At 43.8% G+C, this 24,425-nt stretch overlaps 1 protein-coding gene across 6 annotated transcripts in view; it reads left to right on the top strand.

Moving 5' to 3' along the window:
• CD2AP (CD2 associated protein) overlaps nucleotides 1-24,425 on the top strand; it is a 138,200-nt gene that overhangs the window by 106,857 nt on the left and 6,918 nt on the right. For all 6 annotated transcript variants that reach the window (XM_075923393.1, XM_075923392.1, XM_075923390.1 and 3 more), the window contains 5 exons: nucleotides 2,533-2,675; nucleotides 12,727-12,842; nucleotides 14,139-14,228; nucleotides 21,210-21,394; nucleotides 22,022-22,085. In XM_075923393.1, coding sequence (XP_075779508.1) covers nucleotides 2,533-2,675; nucleotides 12,727-12,842; nucleotides 14,139-14,228; nucleotides 21,210-21,394; nucleotides 22,022-22,085 — 598 coding nt within the window. The remainder of the gene's footprint in view (nucleotides 1-2,532; nucleotides 2,676-12,726; nucleotides 12,843-14,138; nucleotides 14,229-21,209; nucleotides 21,395-22,021; nucleotides 22,086-24,425) is intronic.

Below are 24,425 nucleotides of genomic sequence, written 5' to 3' on the forward strand. Positions count from 1 at the left end.
CATCAATCTCTTCGATGACTGAGAGAACCACTAAGAAATATTATGTTCCACCCAAGAGTTCTGAATTTTTTTTTCTCACCCTGCACCAAATTCCCTCGTGGTGGAAGCTGCACAACTAAAATCCAAGCAACAACAATACCAGTCTACCATTGGACCGCGATAGCAAAACGATCTTTGCATTCTGGCACAAGATATATACATCTTCTACTTTACAATTTCGCATTTCGAATTGTGCAGTTTTATTGAGCAAATATGATTACAGAACTCACATGATTGCAAAATCAGCATTACAGACCACCTTAGACGCTGCTGACACGGCTGCATGTTCTATAGCAATAGTGGTAGTAATGAGGAGAGCATCATGGTTTAGTTCCACTCCATTCACTCTACAGTGGAAGATCTGTCTTTCGATGGCCAGAAGTTGTTTGCAGCTAACACCAGTGAAATTCTCCACTCCATGAAAGATTCCAGAGCGATGCTTTGGTGTTTGGGGATCCACAACCAAGTACCTAAAGAAGGCAATATAGGTTTCAGCCCTACCTGAGACCTCAATACCCCCTCCCCTCCATATGCACAATACTACAATGGACAAGACCAGAAGCAACAGAACAAAGGCAGAGGCAGAAACCAACTCTTTCGAGATGAAAATGCACACACGTGACCTGTGCAGAGCCCTCTCTTTTTACCTGCAGCGAACAAGACCATTCTGAGAGTCTCCCAGGCTATTTGTTTCAATAGCAAACTTCAATAAGGGCCAGGCTGTCTCATCACAGAGACTCTCCCATTGGGTCTCATATTGCATCATACTGTGCAGCACAGAGTCAGATATGCTGCCTCCAGAGAGCATAAGGGCACACTCAATCAGAGCCATGGCTTCCTCGATAGCATGCCTCTGAAAAGTAACCATAAGAGACATCCTTCGACCACAGATTTGCAAAGCACTACACATTTACACAGGGATTTTTCCCAACCTAAAACTAGCTAAGGAGGTTCTTTCCACGGCTTTTCTGCCAGATCCAAAGTCCCTACCTCCCTAAAGAGAAATTGCTTTGCAGTCACCTAATGTGGAGCACCCATGGGGACATTTGTCTCTCGAAGAGGAGGTTACTTACCTCAATAGTAACTGATGTTCTTCGAGATGAGTGTCTCTGTAAGTGCTCCACAACCCTCCCTTTCTCCCCTCTACTTGGGGATCCTGGCCTCCTCAAGCCATCATTTTGGGGTAGAGAAGGAACTGAGAAATGGAGGAGGGGGTTCACGCATGTACGATGCCGGCAGCCTAACAGCGCTGGGAACACTGCTACAAAATTTCCGCTCTGAGGCTTAGTGGCGGCTCACCGACCTAATGTGGAGCACCCACGGGGACACTCATGTCAAAGAACGTCAGTTACTGTTGAGGTAAATAATCTCCTCTTTCATTCAGCTGATGCATTAACCATTTGAAAACCAAGAGTGCCACTCCATACTTTTAGTCTATAGAATGCCACTTGTACTTGGCGAGATATTAACTTGATACTTCAGCAAACTTCAAGATTATCTATAAAACAGAGAAGTATACCACAGAAATGTTTTTCAGTTTGGGTGACAGTTAAAGTATGTCAGAATTCCAAGGGGGAATATATATGTACTAATCAATTGTGGCCAGAGTAATTTAGTGTTTTTATGACTGAAAACATCCACAGCTGCTCAGTATTTGACACTATACTGAGGGGATGGTTGAAGAGAAAGCAACCCTGCTGCACTAGTACCCATGTAGAGAAATGGGGAAATGAGTATTTAGACACATTTTAGAGAAAAGGGAAGTAGTACCACACATTTAATCTCTCAAACTGTTCAAGTCTCCCAGCTTGCTAAGCATGGTAACCTTTTTACCTTTAGCTGCAAGACGCAGCTGAAAGAGCTGCAAAAGAATGGCTCATCTGTTCACTTTTTTGGTTCTAGGATGCAAGAAAATCTAGGGATTTTTACTGCCAGAACAGTAATAAAGGATAGAGAGAGACTGTCCAATGCTAGAATAAAGGCCATCTAAACAGGATATTTAACAAAATGTAACCACCCATTCAAGTGCATTAAGAAAGTGTTTAATTTAAAAGAAATTGAGGGGAAGAGACCCTTCATACCTCAGCTCTGAATGTTTTTGACTTATACTTGAAGGTGATATTTAGTGTTCTTGTCTTTTGTGTTGTTGCATTGTACTGTAGCATTTTTGTGCAAAGGAATAGATTTGTTTATACAGCACGCCTAAATGGAATAAAATATTACCAACTGATGTGTTGAAGTATGCATGTGGTACTCATGTCCTGCACATGTCTGGAGAGCAGATTTTTGGCCAGATTCCTAACAGAAGTTAATGTGTTTATGAATAGCACAACATTTATTTTGTCTGTCTTGGTGAGAGAGCCAGTTTGTGGAAGAATTTTTAAATGTAAAGTCTTCAAGAACAGGAGACGCTGAAATTTTCTCCTCTGCTTTTAACTCTGAATGTGTTTGAATTATGATCTGTTTCAAATTCAGGCTATTCTTCCTTTACAGATCGAATGGGGAAGTGGTTTCCCTTCGACCAAAATCTGAAATTGAGCCACTAATAAAGCCAAAGTTAGACTCTGAACATTTACCGCTTAGACCAAAATCAGTAGAGGTAGATTCAGTTGCAGTAAAGAGCTTTAAAGAACCAGGTAAGATGAAAAACAAATGAAAGTCCTGTTACTAAAGAGCTTTTCTGAGCCTTTTCTATTTAGATTGTGATACTGAATTAACTCTTTTATTGAAGTATATACATGCTAACACATGTAAGTGCTCTTGCACTAAATATTAAGTGGAGGATACAATTTTTTAAATAGTAATTGCTTATAGCTCTTTTGTATACTGGGGAAATAATGTACAGTATTTATCAAGCTGATATATAGAGAAATGATAATACCTTACTTTGTATTGGGTTAAGTAGAAAAAAAGAATAGCTGTGTAGTGGTTTCCTTTTTTTTGGAACTAATATTAACATTCGTTTATAGTTATATGGAGTCTAATTGACAACTTTTATAGCTATCTCCTTCATTAATGCTTCATACTTTTGAAAGAGGTTTGTAATTTGTGCTCATGAAAATGAACTAAGTCTTGCTAGATGGACCTTGATCCTAATCTCACTTCTGTTGTGCACCTCTCTGAGAACTTGTCATATTGACTAGAGGTAACACATTCTGGACAGATGCAGTGCAAGCTTTCCCCACATAGCTGTTGTTAATATTATACCTTCTTTGTCAGTAACATCACTGTGATCTCAGTCTTACGCAAGGGTGGGCAAGATATAGCCCTCACCACCAGGCTAATCAGTCTGTGGGTGGGGAATGCATGAAGTCTCCTACTCCCGCCAGGGGCGCGTGGTTTTGAACAGCTGGTAGTTCCCGCTGGACACCAGGCGCCCCTGGCAGGGTGAAGCAGGGGGCAAGGGACTTTGTGTGCTCCATCGCCCCACAGGGGAGTGCAGGAAGGTCCCCTACCCCTTCCACCAGGGACACACCCATTCTGCCTGAGGCCCCACCCCTTCTGCTTAAGACCCTTCCTCTTGTGGGGTCAGTTTGCGATCACTCCCAAAAGTGAAGTGGCCCCCCTACAAAAATGATTTGCCACCCTGGTCTTGCTTGTGCCTCCTCCTCAAAGGTTGCCAGTTAAGTTTAAACTGAATGGTGCCTTTTGTGATCTTGTGCATACCTTCATGAGAGGGGACTGGTTTTGAGAACACACAATTCTTCTTTTGTACATTCAACTTGTACCAGTTTTTAACACTGCCCTCTAAATGGAATTTTTTACTAGTGCATAAAACCCGCACTAGGATGACATTGGTTATTCGCCCTCTGAGTGTTGAACAGTTGAACTTGGTATTTAATTAGACACTTTAGGAATATTGCTAGTAATACCAACACAATGCTTACTATGTTCCAAAATTATTTCTAAAATAGTTGTTTCTTTATTAAATATGGTACATTTAGAGAATATATGATGTGGCATGGTTTGAAGATTTGATTTGGGTTGGGACAGCGCAGTGATTAAATCAGCATCTGGTTAAGATTGGGGCTGTGAACACAAACCAATCAGTTTGTTTTTTTTCAGGCGAGAAGGAATAACTGCTAGTAGGTTGAGAGGTGAAATGGCTGAGATACAAGCCTCTATGCTTTAGAAGTGTTCCAGAAAGTTGCTGTTCAGGTTCCCCATTTGGGGGTTGTGTGAAATCTTTTCCTACATGGTCAGGTAGTAGGTGTGGCCAAGAGCATATCTTTTGATTGTCTTTAGGCAAGGAGAATATGATGTGTGTGTTCTGTTATAGGCCTTTCCTACACTGGGACTTAAGTTTAGGCATTTACATATCTGTGGGATCTGCATATGGGTACTGAAGCCAGTGCAGAAAGTGATGAGCAATCTGGCACCCATGCTCTGGAATTTGTGTTGGTTGCCTGTTGGAGGCAGAGGGTAGGATGGGGAGAGATGCAATGATGGGGTGGTGGGGTTGGGACAGGGAAAGATGTGAAGCTGAGAGGTGGGACGCACTGACGGGAGGATGGGGTGTGGCTCTCACATAACAGGAAGGAGACCAGGATGCTTTAGCTACTCCCAAATCATTCAGGACTTCCAGGCCCAGTGGGCACGCTGTTTGCAAGGCCAGGTGAGCACTGTGAGCCTGCACAACCTCCAGCGCTCCCAAGCTACATTCCTGCCCCCACTTAGCTGCCTCCTGCTCTCCCATTTGCAAACACACTCCCTGGCCCAAAAGCCAGTGTGCTCCTCTCCCTTGCCCCTTCAAGCACTCTCCTTTCCAGTGCCTCGCTGCCTCTGTGCCATCTGCACCCCTTCAGCCTTCCCCCTCCAAATACTGCATCTGCCTCAAACAGCACCCCCCATCCATATGCCCCTGCTGTGCCCCCTGCACCATTTGTACCTCGCTGTCCCTGCACAATGTTGCACTCGGACCCCCACTTTCCCGTGTGTACACTGTGCGGTACCCAGTATTGCTGCCTTGGTGGCACCTTGGGGAGAGGGAGGAGGCGGCCAGGGCCAGGATATAATGAAGAATGCTGGAGGCACCAGGTGCCACAGCAACAACCTCACAGGCTGGGACCAGCTAGGAGCCGCAACACAGTGATATACCTGGCACGGAGCCTGTTATCCTGCTGCGTGCCAACCAGACAGTCAACAGTCTGCCGTGGTGCTGACCAGAGCCTCCAGGTTCCCTATTTGACAAGGGGTTGCAGTCCAATTCTGGACACATGCTTATCTTACATGAAACAAGCATTCAAAAGTGATATAGTATCAGCCTTCAACTACCTCCCTATGAGCTCAGGGGAACTGTGTGCATGAAATCAGTGGCAAGATCAGGATCTTGTACAGGCAGTCCCCGGGTTACGTTCAAAATAGGGACTGTAGGTTTGTTCTTAAGTTAAATCTGTATGTAAGTCGGAACTGGCATCCAGATTCAGCGGCTGCTGAAACTGATCAGTTTCAACAGCGGCTGAATCTGGACGCCAGTTCCGACTTACATACAGATTCAGCTTAAGAACCCCAGGCGTCCCCAAGTCAGCTGCTGCTGAAACTGATCAGCAGCTGATTCCAGGAAGCCCGGGGCAGAGCAACTCTGCCTCTGGCTTCCTGTAGTCAGCCGCTGGTCAGTTTCAGCAGCGGCTGACTTGGGGACGCCTGGGGCAGAGCAGCTGGGGTGCTGCCGGGTTGGTCCAGTAGCGCCAAGGAGCGGTGCTGCGGGACCAATCGGCAGTGCCCCACCTGCTCTACCACAGGCCCCGGGCTTTGCTCCACGTCTCCCTGGTCTGCTGGGGGGGGGGCACTAGCTGCGTCTTCCCCCCCCCCCCCCCCCCAGCAGACCAGGGAGACGCTGAGCAAAGCAGTGGAGGACCCGGGGCCAGACCCGCGGCGCTTCCAGATCAGCTGGAAGCGCCGCGGGTCCTCTGCCGCTTTGCTCCGCGTCTCCCTGGTCTGCTGGCTCCCCCAGCAGACCAGGGAGATGGGGAGCAGCTTTTCTCGCCCTGGAGGAGGTGGGCAGCAGGACCAGGCGTCCCGCCGCTCCAGTCCTCCGGGACGAGAAAATCCCAGTTCGTAACTGCGGATCCGACATAAGTTGGATCCGCGTAACTCAGGGATTGCCCGTATTATAAATACACATACACAGATCTGTACGGCTTGTGAGTTTTATCTGAGAAATGGGTAACTCAAAGTTTGGTATGTCCGCATAAAGATCTTCTAAGTAGACATGTTAGTCATGTACTAAGCCACAAAACAACGTAATAAATTATGTACTTTGGTGTGGTCCACATCATCTGTTTTTACCTATGGAAATGCCTTCAACACTAAATTCTTGAACAGCTTCAAAAAGCTGCAGTTACCCAAAACAAAGTGCCACAAACTGTTTTTGCATTTCAGAGAAGAGAGAATTTTCTCATGGGGAGCTAGAAGGAGGGGGAGAAGGAGAATATCCCTTTCTGAAGCCACATGAGGCAAGATTCACCTCTACACTTTTATAGTCCAGTATGTTTGGACTCCTATTAACTAAGGGTGTGTCTAGACTACAGGGTTTTGTTGATAAAAGTGGACTTTTGTCGACAAAACTATCCCTGCGTCTACACTGCCACTGAGTTCTGTCACCGTAACGTCGACAGAACTCAGCAGTTTTGTCGACGGCTGTAAACCTCATTCTACAAAGAATAACACCTTTTGTCGACACAGTTCTGTTGACAGAAGGCGGCATTGCATCTACACTGTCCTTTGTGTCTACACTGTCATGTCGACAGAACTGGATGTAGTCTAGACGCTCTTTGTCAACAGTATCTGTCAACAAAACTTCTGTCGACAAAAGCCTGTAGTCTAGACGTACCCTAATATACTTGATTTTACACAGACAGGAGTAGAAAACTGTCTTAATAAATATTTTCTAATTTCTCTTAAACGTACATAAAATAGGTTTTATGTAATATGACATGCAGAGTTCATGGTGGCGCAAAGTGTGGCATAATGATTTTATCCAAGGATACTTAGAATGATCTGCTATGACTTTTTCATAGTTTTAGCACTAGCATGTAATGCAGTTGTCCCAAACTTGTGCCAGTGAAACACGTACCACTATTAGTGTCTTACAACTTGTTGCTGTGACTTCTTTGACATGAATGCACAGAGAATGAAGCTTTACCAAAATCATTAATTTTCTTTGTTTCCCTGTAACTAGTTTATAGGCATTTTAACTGCCATTCTTGTTTCCAGTAGTTTAGGGTCTCAGAACAATTACTAAGGCTATGTCTAGACTGCAGGGTTTTTTCCGAAAAAAGTAGCCTTTTTTCGAAAAAACTTCACCTGCATCTAGACTACAGCCGCGTTCTTTCAAAATTAAATCGAAAGAACACGGCTTTTCTTTCGACAGCGGTACTCCTAATTTCACAAGGAAGAATGCCTTTTTTCGAAAGTGCTCTTTTGAAAAAAGGCGTTCTTGAATGCAAACAGGGCTTTTTCGAAAGAGCACCCAGGCAGTCTGGATGCTCTCTTTCGAAAAAGCGGCTCACTTTTTTTGAAAGAAGAGGTTCCAGTCTAGACGCTCTCTTTCGAAAGAGGCTTGTAGTCTAGATGTACCCTAAATGAACAATATTTGTTAGGTCCAATTTTTTTGGAGGTACTGGCCTCAGTGGTATTGCTGTCAGTTCAGCACCTCTGAAAATCATGCTGTTGCAGCTAGACATCTATAAATACTTCAGTGGTCATATTTATGAAGACTTCTGAACACCATTTGTTGAAAATTTACTTGAAAAGGACACTATTTCCTCACATATTTAGAGGCGGTTAAACCAAGAATGTAACAGAATGAAAATAAACAGTGATTCTGTGTTGAGATATGAATATATAATAATATAAATAATGTTAATATGCTGAACATGTGAAACAATTCTGTTCCTTCTACAAATGTTTCTTTTTCCTGCTTTGTAAAATAATTTTTTTTGTTCAGAATCTTTTTTCTAGACATTCCTCTCCTTGACTTTTCTTTCCAGATTTTGTTTCCTATCCTGTTTGCCATGTTTCCCTTCTTACGTGTCAGGAAATTACCCTACCCTTCTCCATTTTGGTAAGATAACATTATATAAGGAAATCCAAACGCTGTGTGTCATACCTGTACATGCACGTAGCCTTTTCTTTTTAGCAGCTCAGAATTAATTTTAATTTGCATATATAATTTGTATATATTGAAATTAGGTTTTTGTTTTAAAATGCCTTCCTGTTTGTTTTTTGATGCAGATTTTCCTTAGCTAGCAGACAAGGAAGTATTTACTTTTAAATTCATTTTGGGATTACATAAAGTATACAAATATTTACACAGAATTATTTAACCTGTCAGGAAAGGCCCAAAATACAGCTTTTTGTAATGGTATTATGTTCAATATTAGTCACATTTCTGAAGTGACTGGTGTTGGATTGGTTTACTGGATTGCAGTAAAGCAAACACAAAAACACATCTGGCTTTCAAGTCTGCTATGCACATTGATAGATTTTGGTTTTGTATTTTTTCTTTAATTCTTGTATGTTACATTTTGAAAAAAAGTCTTTATAATTTCCCCTGTAGGTTTCTTGTCCTATAAACCTGTAATGTTGTATAAAAAATTGTCTAACTACTTCCCATAACATGTAATATCTTCCTTTGATTTAATTTACAATGATTTGCAGTGTACTGTTTTTCTCCATACTTATAGTTAATAACATAAACTCATTTTTTGCATTGTTGAAGTTTTAATATTCTGTAACTTATGATGTTTGCCTTCTAATATTTTCTGCAGCTGAAGTTTAGACTTAGGGCAGAAGACAGCACAAACAGCTGTCTGTGTCTTCTTGCTATGATATACATGTTAGATTCCCTTGTTTCACATAGTGTAATTGCAGTATAGCTAATATTTTGAGCTGCTAAACCGTTGCAACTTCAGGTGATTAATTCACTTCTTCATTCACCTCATTTTTTTGTTGCACCCTATAATGCTTCACACAAATGGAAAACCGTATATGCTAGACTACTGGACACTGTCTCTGCCAAAATTTACCAACTATTGCTAGATACATTGTTGACAGCCATTTTTCTGACAATCTTTTTCTGTTCTGTGTTACATCTTGACTTGCTCTTGGCCCTGCTGTAATGTGCACCTGCAGATTTAGGTGGTAGCAGGTTTTCTTAGTAGGCTACTTTCTTTATCATAACCACCTGAGGTTGATTGAACCTTCTCGTGTCTGGCAAAATGTCACAGCTTTCAACCTTTTCTTTGATTCAGTACATGTATGATAATTAGAGCTCTTTTTTTGACATGTAGTGCTCTTTTTGGTAGATGAACTCTTAAAAGCCCATATAGTAACTATAAAACAGGTCTTTGATAGATAAATAAATAGTTTATTTACAATTACAGCTGGCACTGAACGGGTAAAATTTTGGTTCCTCTGAAACTCACCATTGACTTTCGTGGGGTCAATATTCACCCATTATGGGTAACATTACAGAAAGGTAAATAAAAGCTCTTGCATCAAGTTAACCACATTCTATTCTCATTATTGACCCAATGAGAAAGAAAAGCTATAAGGAAGAAACTAACAGAGTGAGCGCTCCCTTTATTATTGTGATAGCACTTTGTGACACTATGCATTTAACTCAGCTGCAACAGTCTGTCCCAAAGAACTTGCAGCCTTAAAGCAATGAAACAGTTCTCCAGATCATCCCAGTACTTCCATGATGTATTCCAGGCAACAAGTGTAGCCCTGGACTCTGTTTCTCCCAAGTCCTCATGAAATATTTCTCTTTCTGGGTAGAGATGGGTCTAGGTGCCTGGCGAGTGACTCGACTATGGGAGACAGGCTGGCATCCTTTACAGTAAATGAAGTAATTCGGTTTGTGCACCTCTCTAAGCTTACTGCTAGACGGTTTCTCCTTCCTGCACAGGTGAAACAAAACTTCTTGAGACATGAAACATATATAAATATCATATGTTAGTTTTCCTTTTCTTGTCCTCATTGTTACTCTGATATATAACAGAGGTCCAGGTTTACTTTTTAACATGTGTTTCTGCTGTGAGGTTAGGTGGACCATTAGAATATAAAAGTGTCCCCTTAGTAGCTACTGTATGACATTAAACAAATTGCATACCGTGGGGTACCTGACTACAATGACCTTTTTGCCTTGTGGCCATCCTTTCCTCCTTAAACTGCCTTCTGCATCAGTCTCCTTACACCCATCACTCTTCCCTTTCCTCACTTCTCAAATTTATCCTGCCATTTCTCTCCACTGATCTCCATTTCCTTTATATCTATTTTCACTTCTGTTGCCAGCAGAATTACATGTTTTCTAGGGCTGTGATAGGTTCCCTTAAAAATATCTGAGTAGAATTTGTCCAGTTTAGCTAAGCAGCAGCTAAATGGAGTGTGGCAGAGTTCTGGTCACATCCCCTGGGTCCTGCGCTTCCTGATAGATTTTTGGTATGCCTCACACGCTCATTGGTGACCCTCCCACTGCCTCTTGTTTCTCTGAGGTGAGGGTTCCCCACTTAATGAGCCATTTTCATAATAACAAGTCAGTAGTTTGAAAGGGAAAACCCTTCTGTGGTCCAAAAGTTCCTTTTTCCTCTGGTGGCAGCCCACTAGGCATGAGGAGGGTGGGGGGAACCTGGTCCCACCCACTTCAGGTTGCAGCCCAAGACTCTAGGTAGCAGCCACTTGTGGGGCTTCTGCTCTTATCCCCTCAGAATAATAGCCCCTCGCTGGGCCACTTGTCCAACCACTCCCTTGGTACTTCTCCTGACACTCTCTCCCAGTTATGGCCTTCAGTTCTTTTCCACCTTATACTTCCCCTGCTCCAGTCCCTCACTCCTCTCCTCACCCCGTCCCCTTACCTGAGGGGAAACCTTTTCTAGCTGACCATCAAGCCCTACCTGACTGCAGGTGTCCCTTTAGTCTGCTGCTGCAGGCCAGCTCTTAATGAGTCCCAGATCCCTGCCTGTCTTAATTGCTGGGCAGCATTCTTTGGTAGCCTATGCTGGAAACAAGAACCTGCTCACCCAATTACCTGTATATCTGCCCTCCACCAAACTTACTGCAGCCTGCTGCAGGTGGGATAGGCATGTTGAGTTATCTGAAAGTTGTAATCGCTAAAAGGAAGCAAAGATTCCTAAGGATGTATAAAGGGCTGTAGCTAAAAGTAGTGGAAAGGCATTGATTTAAATTTTCAGGAAGAACTTCTAGTAGTGAGATCTCATGGCTGTGAAACCCTCATCACTCAAGCTATTTGAAACTCTTCTGGATAAAACACTAATATACTATGGAAGGACTTACCAGATAGCCCTACTAGGGTCTTTTCCATCTGTTTTCTATAATTCTTACATTTTGAAGCTAGATGAGACACCTGGAAGGACAGTGTAATAGAGAATGAAGTTAAATATTAGCTGCTGATTGTTAAATCATAATCCATGTGGTAGAACCAAATATACTGTGTATTGATTTGCATTCAAGTCCATTATCAAGATTTGACTGTAGAGATAAACATTAACAGACTGTACATTTAAACTAAAATGGAAATTAGTATGTACTATGTAGATACCTTACAAATTAAAATATTCTTCATAAGACATGAAATAATATTGAGCATCCTTTTAATATGTAAATGCTTTACACACACATCTTTAAGCCTCACTATACCTTTGTTAGCTTGGTAAGTATTAACTGTTTTACAGATGGGTAAATTGAGGCATTAAGAGGTTAATTAACCCATAGCCAATAGTAAGTAAACTACCTTGAACTACTTCAATTTTTATCACCCTAAAATAATTTACCCATACCGTTAAATGGTGGCTTTGTCTTAATGGACATTTGTATTTCTGAGGTGCAAATAACCAACGTTTATCTCAAGGACCAAGGTGGAGTCAGAGAATGAGAGGAAATAATGCTTAAATTACAAGTTTCTTTATGTAGAATCACAAGCACAGGCAAATTCTCACCTAACTTGAAAAGATATCTAAATTAGCAGAAAAATGTAAGTGAAACATTTACAGTGTTTGGCTACAAATCTCTTGGATGCTTGCAGCTTGTCTGAAGACAAGTTTGTTTGTTGTATATGTAAAGTCAGCTGGAATTGTAGATGAGAACTACTAGGAGCCATTTTTATAATTAGATGTACACATTTAAGCCGGTTTAACATGAGTGAATGTGTGCCACTTATTTTATCATGCCTCTTGTATCTTCTTTTAGGGCTGTGTTGCATTCTGATTTATATGCTTAATTTCAAGAGTATAAAGATAGGAAAATTCACTATCTGAAAGTTTTTTAAAAGGGATCTGACACAGCTCAAAATTATGTTACTTTGAATTTCCTTTAAAAATATATTCCAAGAAACAACTGTATATTTTCCTTAACATTTGAGTTTGAAATTTGCTTCATGACATGTTTTCAGTTGAGCCTGCCTTGTTCTGGTGGGGATTTGAATTCTTTAACTGTTTTATTAGTGAATAGCTTTCAATTCTGCCTAGCTTCTTTAGTGACAGTGTTGTTTTCCAGACTTATTAAAATGCATACAATAACTATTTCTTGCATAATCTTGAGAGTATAGTATGCTAAAAGTAATTTGAATGTACAGTTGTTCTGAGCAATTTTATCTTTGAATTTTTAAAATCTTTACTTCATGATAACCTTCTGAATTTAAAGGGGGTCTGTGTTCTCACCTTCTAGATCTTTTAAGTTTTGATGATGTAATAGCTACCTCAGATAATCTGTCACATCCTACTGCAAGCAGACCGAAGATGCCTGGCAGGAGGCTGCCTACTCGTTTCAATGGCAACAATTCTGTGAGTACATTGACTGCTTTCTTCTGAAAGATAAATTTAGGATATCTATTTCACATGGACTACATCACGATCTAGGGAAGTCATTTAATCAGCAAACATCTAAGAGTATTGATAGGAACATGTATCCACAAAAAAAAGGTAAAGATGAAAATGAGTGTAACTGAATATAGCTGCATCAGGATTGCAGATAAAAAAATTAGATTTTCCCCTCTATTCCATTGTATTGACATTTGTTTCCTATTTCCCTGACTACTCCAATAGCATCAAGAGGAGAAATTTCTCTGTGGGGCTTTTATATTTCAACTCCAGCCGTGTCCTCTGTTTTACAACCGTAACAACCCGTAGTCCCTGCTCTGGGAATTTATAGTTTAGCGTAGATTACAGTCCATATGTACAGAATATCCAGTGTCAGGATAAGTAAATCTTGAAGGCAGAATATTTTATTTATGATTTGTCATTATATGGTTACATCAGTTGAACTGTAATGCACTTCTGTGATATTGTGGGGGCCACACAAAGCAGCAGTAGGTATTTACCATCTGCCATGTAACTCCGGGGTTCAGTTCCCTGACACCAGTAGCCTGTTCACAAGCACAGGATCAATTACTTTGCATGGTAACATCAATAGCATTTCCAGTCCCAGGTCTCCCTGACACTCAGATCATTCTTCTCCGGTACCTTGTTCCCGAAGACATGAAATCAGCCCCTCCCAGTTATCTGTGCACTTCGGTGCACATTCTCCATGCAGTTGGCACAACAGAGATCTGTGCTAGATAAAAACAAAAAGCTTAATAGAAGAAGCCCAAATTCATAGAGAACATAAACATAGAAACTCAATCTCAGGCTTTACATTGTCATATTAGACAAATATCTCTTTTCTAATACAAGTTGCTTCCTGCCTTATAAGAGATCCTATCATATCCACTAGACATGCGTTCCAACTCCAGGTGTGCTCTGGGCCTGGAACATGCACAGAAAAAATGAGTGGGTGCTGAGCACACACTGGTGGGCACCCCCTCTCTCTTCCCTTCCTATTCTCCCTGATGCCTCACACCAGTGCAGGCCCTGCTTATCAACTCATCCCTGCCTCTCTTCAGTGCCTCTGGCACACTGCCAAATGACTGACTGGCAGCCAGTGGGACGCACTTAGGGGAAGGAGAGAAGCAGAAGCTGGGAGTGTCTGGATTTGGAACTGTGTCCACTTATTACCTGCTCCTGTTTTACTCCATCCTAGGACTTGTAACTTTGTTTAATGTACTCTGAGCATATTCTATATACATGGTTTTTATTTACCAGCCAACTCAAAATGAGAATACAGAAAAAATTGTGAAGGTGCATAAAGAGGAGGAGGAAAGTGCCAAACCAAAGCCATCTGAAGTTAAAAAGGTATGAAGTTGAAATTATTAGATTCTCCTATCAAGCTACTAGCCCAGTGCCATTCATTTTGGTTGTATGTACACATGCTGATAATGCTGCCATATAGATTGCAAGTACTTACAAACACAGGTGCTGTATCTGAGCTAAATGCATAGCAGCATTGATGCAGGAATCAATATTAAGTAGCACAGAACTATTGGTTCCAGTTCCAATGGTATGTTGGATGTGTGCTGTGCCACCTAGCTCCTGGATAAAGAAAAGCAGGTTTGAGTAGACAAGGCATGCAGAATGGCATAGCTTCCTCAGTTATGACCCTGGAAGCTTGCTTAATAACTGACTTTAGGGAGTCCCATTACATTGTATTTGTGAAAAGATGAGAGGTGGTGGTGTTATCCTGGAGTTTCCAGATAGCTGCTAAAAACTTCTGTGAATGTTACTTCTAAAGTTAATCTGATGGCAGGAGGCCAGGATTGCCAATGAGCATTTGTGGAAAGGTGGAGACTGGGAGTGTGTTGAGAGAGGACAACCTAGTATGAAGAGGGATGCCAGCAACTCCTGTCACTCCAGGACAACTTCTGTGATTCCTAGGAGAGTCCCACCTCTCTCCTGGAGCATTACAAAAAAATGATTTCTGGAAAGGAGGGCTCTTACTCTTAAGTAGACTGTTCCTCTTGGGTAAAACTGCTTCAGTTACTAAGGTTCTGGTGCCTTGTTCTGCTCTTTCAGCCTGCCTCCGCTCCCCAGTCTTGCTCATTATTATTATATTTGTACTGTGGTAGTGCCTGAGAGCTGCAGTGTAATGCAGAGAACAAACAGATGACTGCTGCTGCAAACAGCATAGTCTAAGTAACACTTGTGAGAGAGAGTTCTGTTAATTGACTTAGTTCCTCACTCAAAGCAGCAGCAGCATTTAGAAGATGGTACTCTAAAGGAAGCAGTGGCAATCTGGGCCTACCATAGCACCTTTAATAATGGGTGTCTCTTGACCAGCATGTTGCTCTGGACCATCTCCTCTACTAAAAAAGGAGCCTCTGGCTTTTGCCAGCCTGGTTAGGGGCCAGGTTTATTGGCTGGCCAACTCAGGTTGTGTCCAGCACAAGACACACATCCAGAGCACCCAAGTATGAGGGACTTGAGAGCCTTCAGGTTCCCTGTGGTGTTTTCCCACTTCTTCTGTATTTGTGCCTTTCAAGAGACCTTCTGAGGGGAAGTGGGCATAGCCTCCCACAGTGTTTAAAAGCCAGTCAGGTGTGTGAAGTCAAGCTACAATTAATCCGCTTCCGCACACGAGATCTTAAGGAGGATTTTGGAGTAACTTCAGTTCTTCATTGAGTAGTGTGTCTATGGGTGTTCCACTCAGGTCTCGGTGAGTCCTCACACTGCTGATTGGAGATTTTTGATGAGCAGTGCCCCTCGTGCTGCGCATGCGCACCCAGCGTCTTGCACCACTGCCGTTTGTCGAGTGTTGACATGGCCGTCAATTCCTTTTCTACTGTCCTCAGCTGAAGATGGAGTCAAAGCAATGCTCTTCTTCCTGAAAGGAAAAACAAAATTACTATACTTATTTTAGACTTTTCTCTCATAGTTTAGTCAGTTAAGGCTATTTTCAGTGTTCATTTGGGGGGGGAAAAAAAGACAAGTGCCGCCGCCAAGACTCTTGCCGAGACTCGATGCCCATTTCTGATGGCCATGCCTCCTTTGGTAAATGCCTGGGAGAGACTCATGCAGCATATAGGTGCCCGCACTGTCAGAACATGACAGCCAGAGCCAGAAAAGACTGCAAAATGCTGCTTAACCCCTCGGAGAAGTCTCTGCAACCTCCACGGGACAAACCTGAGGGGACACGGGGACAGCAGAAGCCCAGTGACAGGGCTGCTTCACCACCCCGGAAAGGCTCACAAGCTTCATGGGCTTCCCCAGCATGCTCATTACCAGTGTTCCCTGGTGCCATCAGTCTCTGGCACCGCGGAGAAATGCAAGACACATGAGTCAGCAGTGTGATGCTGTTGCAAAAAAAAGCAAACGTGATTCTGGGATGCATTGAGGTGTGTTGTGAGCAAGACACGAGAAGTCATTCTTCCGCTCTACTCTGCGCTGGTTAGGCCTCAGTTGGAGTATTGTGTCTGGTTCTGGGCACCGCATTTCAGAAAGATGTGGAGAAATTGGAGAGGGTCCAGAGTAGAGCAACAAGAATGATTAAAGGTCTAGAGAACATGACCAATGAAGGAAGGCTGAAAGAATTGGGTTTGTTTAGATTAGAAAAGAGAAGACTAAGGGGGGGACACAATAGCTGTTTTCAGGTATCTAAAAGGGTATCATAAGGAGGAGGGAGAAAACTTGTTCATCTTGGCCTCTGAGGATAGAACAAGAAGCAATGGGCTTAAACTGCAGCAAGGAAGGTTTAGGTTGGACATTAGGAAAAAGTTCCTAACTGCGAGGGTAGTCAAACACTGGAATAAATTGCCCAGGGAGGTTGTAGAATCCCCATCTCTGGAGATATTTAAGAGTAGGTTAGATAAATATCCGGGATGGTCTAGTCAGTATTTGGTCCTGCCATGAGGACAGGGGACTGAACTCGATGACCTCTCGATGTCCCTTCCGGTCCTAGTATTCTATGAAGACTGCACCTGCAAGGAGAGCTGAGTCAGAACCCACGTGCACCACACTGATTGGCGCTGCTGAGGCAGCGGCACCCACAAAACCACATATGCCACCATCACCAGCTCCTACAAGCGCCTAAACAAACTGGTCAGAACAACCCTCACCTCGCTCTGGCACCGCAGCAAAAGAAAGCACTGTGCAAGACGCGGCAGTTACAAGTCTCCTCAGCCAAGCACACCGCTCAGATCAGGAGTTTGCTCACCACGCTCCTCAGTGGTGTCTTATAGCCAGGGGCACACTCATATGCCAGAAAGGGCTCCCCACTCTCCAATGCTGCTCTCACCAAGAACTGACTATAGGAGCGGATTTTTATCATGCCATTCATCTCCATCAGGATCAGTGGCTTCCTGGCATTCATATCGAGATCATTTCCTACAACAACATCCCATGTGGCATAGCCAACTGTGGATGGATCCTCCACAATAGTTCTAGCCTCAGTGGGCACCCTGGGAACCATGGCAAAGGTACCAACCACGTTCCTTCCATACCTAACGGTCAAGAGATACAGCTCCTACATCACAACAGTACATGTCTATGCGATCCCCGGCCATATTCACACATTCCTCACTCACCCACCCTCAGCAATAACACGTGCCGGTTCCAATTATAACGATAACTTACCTCGTTTGGACTCGGAGAGTTCCTCACGTTACCCCAGATCCACTAGACTAGATGAGGCAAATTCATCTTCAACACACAATTCAGGATGGTGACCCTGGCAGCTATCAGACCTGCACTGGACAGAGGGGACTGGTTCTCAGTCTTCAACCTTCAAAATGCATATTTTCATGGAACCATCCACTCTGCCCACGGGAGATTTCTCAGCTTCGTCTTAGCTCAAGACTGTTACCAATACAGGGTCCTTCCCTTTGGTCTTTCTATGGCCCCTCGAGTGTTCTCCAAGATGCTAACCATAGTCATAGCCTTCCTCAGAAGACAGAACGTCGTCATCTTCCCTTACCTTGATGATTGTCTTATCAAGGGCTCCACTTGTCAACAAACTGTAACGATGACAACAGTTATCAGGGAATGTTTTTTCCCACCATGGCCTGCTTATCAATATACAAAAGTCCACTATACAGCCCACACAAAAAATAGAATTTATCAGGGCACTCCTAGACTCGGTGATAGCAAGAGCCTACCTGCCACCACAAAGATTCAAAATAATCTGTGACCTCATTCGGGGGGGGGGGGGGGGGGTCAAGCATACTCCCTTTTTCCACAGTCCAGACGTTCCTCCAGTTGTCAGGGCACATGGTGGCCACAACCTCATTGGCCTATTTGCGAAACTACACATGTGCTGCGTACAGCATTGGCTCGCAACCACCTACATTCCAACCCAACACAGCCTTGCAAAGCGCCTGACGCTTCCTTTCCCAGTACTGCAATCTCTCGACTGGTGAACTTCTCCAACCAATCTACTTGCCAGTATACCCTTCCACTGCCCAGATCCGTCAGTAACTATAACGACAGATGCATCACTTATGGACTGGGGGAGTGGGGGTGCCCATTGTGGTGCAAGGTCAATACAGGGCACATGGTCCCAATGGGAAAGACACTTCCATGTCAACATCCTGGAGCTCAGGACCATTCGCAATGCATGCACCCATTTCCTTCCCCCTGATAAAAGGTAGAGTCATTCATGTCCTCACGGACAACACACCCTCTGTTCTATTTCAGCCAATGGGGGGTGCCAGATCACGCTCATTATGTGCAGAAGCAATCAGATTTTGGAACTGGTGTATCAGGAACCTTGTAACTCCAACTGCCACATCTATACCGGGACAGCAGAAACTTCTCAGACCAATACAAGTGGGAAATTAATACCAATATTCTCCTTTCCATTTTTCGCAAATGAGGTTTCCTAACTATGGACCTCTTTGCAACACCACTCAACCGCAAATGCCACAAGTTCTGCTCTCGTGCAGGACTGGGCAAGAGGTCAGATGGGGATGCCGTCACCATCCACTAGATGGCTCCCCTACTCTACGCCTTTCCACCAATCCCTCTTCTCACCAGGGTGATCAACAACATCCAATCTGACCAGGTCACAGTTAATTTTAATGGCATCCTCCTGGCAGAGACAACCCTGGTTCCCTTACCTACACTAGCTCTCCCCGTGGTGCCAAACCTCTTGACGCAGCGCCATAGCAGGACATGCCATCAGAGCGTCAAAACTCTGAAACTCGTGGCATAGCTTCTCCATGACTCCAGAATTAACAACTTACCTGTTCGGACAGGGTCAGACACATTCTACTGAACAGACGACGGCCCTCCATAAGAAGCACCTACCAAAACAAATGGACACGCTTTCAATAATGGTGCACGGCAGGCAATTTACATCCCAATACCACCCCTATAACTTGCTGGAGTATTTCATGGACCTCAGCAACACAGGTCTCTCCTTCAGCTCTACCCAGGTCTACCTGGTGGCAGTCACGGTGTTCCACGAACCTGTAAACCATTTCTCTTTCTGTGCATCCAATGGTGAAACAATTTCTCACAGGCCTGAAGAAAACACTCCCAAACCTGCATCCCGTTTCCTCCTTCCCTCCCCCCCAATGCCACCATGGGACTTGAATTTGGTTCTTGACATGCTCACTGGACCACCCCTTGAGCCACTAGCCACTACATCACCACAATTCCTATCCGTGAAGGTGGCGTTCATAGTGACAATAACATCAGCAGGTCGGGTGGGCAAAATTGCAGCCCTCTTGGCAGACCCACCTTTCACTACCTTTACCAAGGATAACGTTATACTCAGGCCTCATCCAAAGTTCCTTCCGAAGGTCATATCCTACTTCCACTTAAATGAACCCATTTACTTGCTTATTTTCCTATAACTCCTATTTCCTCCTTGGAGGCCATATTGCACATGTTAGATGCAAGGCGAGCGATTAAGTCTACCTGGAGAGAACTAGGAAAGCAAGAAAATCAGATACTCTTTGTAGCATGGCCTGGACCACATACAGGAATAGCTGTCTCCACACAGAGTCTATCCAAATGGATTGCCAGCTGCATACATACAGTTTATGAACTTTGTGGCAAGCAGCCATCACAGATTATTAGGTCTCATTCCATGCATGCAATGTCCACAACAATGGCTTTCCTAAGCAACGTACAATTGGTGGACATTTGTAGAGCAGCCACATGGTCTTCTCATCACACTTTCACACCACATTATGCTCTGCAGAAAGGACAAATATCTTCCAGATCTCTGGCAGATGCGGTCCTTCCTTCCTCTACATAAGTGACTCCAATGCCCACCACCATCTGGCAGGTATTGCCACTGACTCACCTGAGTGGAGCACCCAGACACACCACTCAATGAAGACGTTACTCACCCGGTGCAGTCACGATGGTTCTTCGAGATGTGTCTTTGTGGATGCTCCTCTACTCTCCTGTCCTTCCCTCTACTTGGAGTCTTTAGGGGATTTAAAGTAGGAAAGGAACAGATAGGCTCGTGCCGTGCATGCACTGGACAAATGGCAAGGGTGCAAGACGCTGGATGCGCAGGCAAGGTGCGAGAGGCACTGCTCATCAAAAATATCCGATGAGCACCACGAGGACACACCGAGACCTGAGTAGAGCATCCACAGGGACACACATCTCAAAGAACCATCGTTACTCCACTGGGTGAGTAACTTCTCAGGGTGCTTGTTCCAGGCCATGGGAGACATGCCAAACAGGCTCTTTTTCCTTATTCATCCATTACTGGCAGAACTTTACCTGGCATAAATATGTACTGCCTTGTAAAATGGAGTGCTCTTCCTATCACCTCTTTTGTAAAAACTGAAATGCCCGCAATACAGAAACATCCAGTACATTCTAATAAAATCAGTGTTACAAACGGGTTACAGGTTGAATCTCTAAAATCCGGGAATCTCTAGTTCGGCAACATCCATGGACCATGGATATTGCTGGAACCAGTAAGCCTGGCCTGGCCAGATTTAAGGTTGGGGCTGGAAGCAGTGGGGCCAGCGACCAGTAGCGGCTAGCAGCAGTGGGACTGGCAGCTCAATACACGCCGGGACTGGAGCAGCGAGGCCAACCCCATGTCCAGAGCTCGCATGGTGAGGGGCTGGAGACAGCAGGGAACACAGCACTGACAGCCAGGCGGAGAGCCTCGATTTCCCTTGGTCCGGCAAACTATCGTTCGGGACCACTCAGATCCCAGGAGTGCAGGACCAGGGAGGTCCGACCTGTAATTCTGATTGCCATTTTTATAGTGTAATAAATTAATCTGAAAAGGTACTTAAAACCACATTGTGCGAGGTATGTTCCCTAATGTATAGTGAACTCATTGTTACCTTTTAATTGATTTTTCAGCCACCTGTGATCCCTTCACCTCTGTCTACATCTCCAAGGACAAATTCTGTTGTACTCAGTTCAACTCCTGGAGAAATCACAGTTAAAGACCAAATAGATGATGGGAGAAAAAATTCTGTGGATGATCTCAGGGCTCAGATTAGTGAGTTGTTGAGCATTGTAGAAGCACTGAAAAAAGAACACGGGTAAATATTATTTAATTCCTCTTACGCCTCAATTGAATAAATTTCACAACTTTGCTTCTAAATATTATATACTGGAAAACTTCTTTCAAAGGTAGGCTTTCCATACTGATTGCTCCTGGACTACATTAAACACCTTGTTTTAGAAGTTCATCTAGCAGGCTCATATAATGAATATATATTAATTTTCATTGAGAAATATTGCTGAAGTTGCATTCTACCTCCTTTTCCTCTTGTGTTCTTTTTTTTTAATCACTGTTACAAATATGTCATAAATGCGTACTCTTCTTCTAAGCAAAAATACAAATTCTTATAAAGGAGTAAGGGTCAGAGATGCTTTTTCAAAACTCAGCTCAAGATGTATGTAAATAGGACAGCCCCTTTAGTGAGCTTGTCTTATCTCAATCTTTTACACACATTGTAAGACTAATCTTGCATGGAAAATATTCCTAATGAATTCTTAAATATGTGTTGCATATATGTGGTACAGTGTTACAAAAATCTGTTGCATGAATTAATACTCCTGTCAGTGTCAATAACTTCAGTTCCCAACACTATAAAATATAAGATGATAGATTTTTTTTTAAATTTCATTTAGAATAATATTTTAATTGTATTTATAATTTATAGGAAAGAACTGGAAAAATTAAGAAAAGATTTGGCGGAGGAGAAGATGATGCGAAATAACCTAGAGGTAATTTTAGGGACAAGGAAAGTGGATAGACATGTGCATACGATACTGATGACACCAGAGGTGGCTCTTCGAGGGATGTCCTTGTGGGTGCTCCACTGTTGGTGTCGGACTCGTCATTTTTAAGCAGTCATCAGGCAGGCTGCACATGCTTGAGTGGAGTGCGGCATTCCCACCTTTGAAGTAGCCCACTTTTCCCTCAGCCCTCCCCTGCCCCCCACTGATGGAGCTCAACCCTCTCCTCCTTGGCATGCTCTGCTTATCCAAGAGAAACAATTGACAACCAATTGAGTACTTTAGATAGACTCCTCTCTTTATTCAAACAAAAACAAACAAAAAAGCTGCTAGCAGCTCTCACTGCCACACAGGGACAAGCTGTAGCAGCCCAGTGAAACCAAAAACATACAACAACCTAACAAATAAACCAACTAGTAATGCAAGCAGGTAGCTTGGTTTACACAGATTGGGTAGCATACTCAGCCTTGGGGAGACATGCTAGTCCTGCCTAAGGACAAGAAATGTGGAAGTTGCCGGGAGCCTATGCCAACCTCTGATGCCCACAGTGAATGCATACACTGTTTGGGGGACACGCATATACAACAAAAATGTGTCCACTGCTGCATCCTGACAGCGAGGGCTTGCAAGGAAAGAGAGCTCTCAGGCTGCGTGCTGTCTGTTGACAAAGCCCTTGACCTTCGTAGCTATAAAGGGGGCAATAAGGGCTTGAGTGCAAAATCCTCTCAGGGCAATCCTCCAGCCATTTATCTCAGAAGGCACGGTCAGAAACCAGACCCTTACCAGCCTGTTCTCGCCCCCCAAGAATCAATAAAGGGGATGAACCGGGCACCTCAGACATGGGGAAATCTCAAGCCTCTTCTATGACAGACTCAAGAACACACTCTAAACAGGCGATCAAACCACCTGCCCACGCATCAAAAAGAGCACCTACTAAGGGCCCTGATGTAACAGAGGCACAAATGACATCAGGACACCCGGGGTGCCTTGAGCACACTCAGTGACAGAGCTATTCCCAGCTGCCTTCCAGTGCCTCATGCTAACCCCACATCCCCTGGGGTCGCGACCATTCCCATGCCACCACCTCACGTACTGGGGGACTCAGCAGTGGCTCACAGGGCATCATCCCACAGCCGTTGCCCAATGTGCAAAACACAGGCACCATCATGACAGGACAGGAGGCCCAGAATGGGGCCCCCATATGGCCTTCGACACAGCACCACTCTCACTCCCATTACCAGTAAGGGGCTCACCATGTTCACCTGCCTTGTCTCAAATCAGTGTCTACCAAGGGGATTCAAGGAGTAGGTTCTCCTCTGAACACTCCTCCCCAGAGAGAGCATATGTACCTTATGGGGCATATGGCTTACCTCATTATTAAGATCATCTTTGGCATCTGGAATGTTACCACTATAACAGAAACCATAACTGATGGTCCCCCTATCGCTACAAGGCACCACATCATACCTCCACTGCTCCTCCAACCCCTGCACAGAGGTCTGTGATCTCTATACGTTCAGCCCCATCGCATTCCCCATCCGAGGGCAAATTGAGGATGAACCAGTGGTCCAGCAATCAGACATACCACTCAATGATAACCCCTCCTCCGCTCCTGATGAAGCAGTTATCCTGAATGATCCAGCACCTAGTGATGATCTTAAACCATTCCTGGATCTATTTAAGAGAATAGCTATCAGTCAGAGGTAGTCTTATCAGAGGTGCAGGAAAAACACCACAAGCTCCTAAAGAACCTTCTGCAAAATCGCCCTGCCTCTAGACCAGTGTTTCTCAACTTTTTTTATAAAGTTACCCCCTTTTTAAAAAAAGTAAGTGCCCCACAGTACCTACAGTTTTCAGACACACACATTTTTTCTACCATTGCAACACATTTGTTTAAACAACTTAATCGTAACTGGGTGGGTGATGAAATTTGTGGGTGTAAACAGTACAAAAATAATAAAGCACTGTAAAACTAAAACAAATTCAATTCTCTCCAAATTTCAGTTATGTTAGAATCATAGAATCATAGGACTCGAAGGGACCTCGAGAGGTCATCGAGTCCAGCCCCCCGCCCTCAAGGCAGGACCAAGCTCCGTCTACACCATCCCTGACAGATGTCTATCTAACCTGTTCTTAAATATCTCCAGAGAGGGAGATTCCACCACCTCCCTTGGCAATTTATTCCAATATTTGACCACCCTGACAGTTAGGAATTTTTTCCTAATGTCCAATCTAAACCTCCCCTGCTGCACTTTAAGCCCATTACTCCTTGTCCTGTCCTCAGAAACCAAGAGGAACAAATTTTGTCCTTCCTCCTTGTGACACTCT

The sequence above is a fragment of the Pelodiscus sinensis genome, chromosome 3, assembly GCF_049634645.1.
Source record: "Pelodiscus sinensis isolate JC-2024 chromosome 3, ASM4963464v1, whole genome shotgun sequence".
NCBI lineage: Eukaryota > Metazoa > Chordata > Testudines > Trionychidae > Pelodiscus > Pelodiscus sinensis.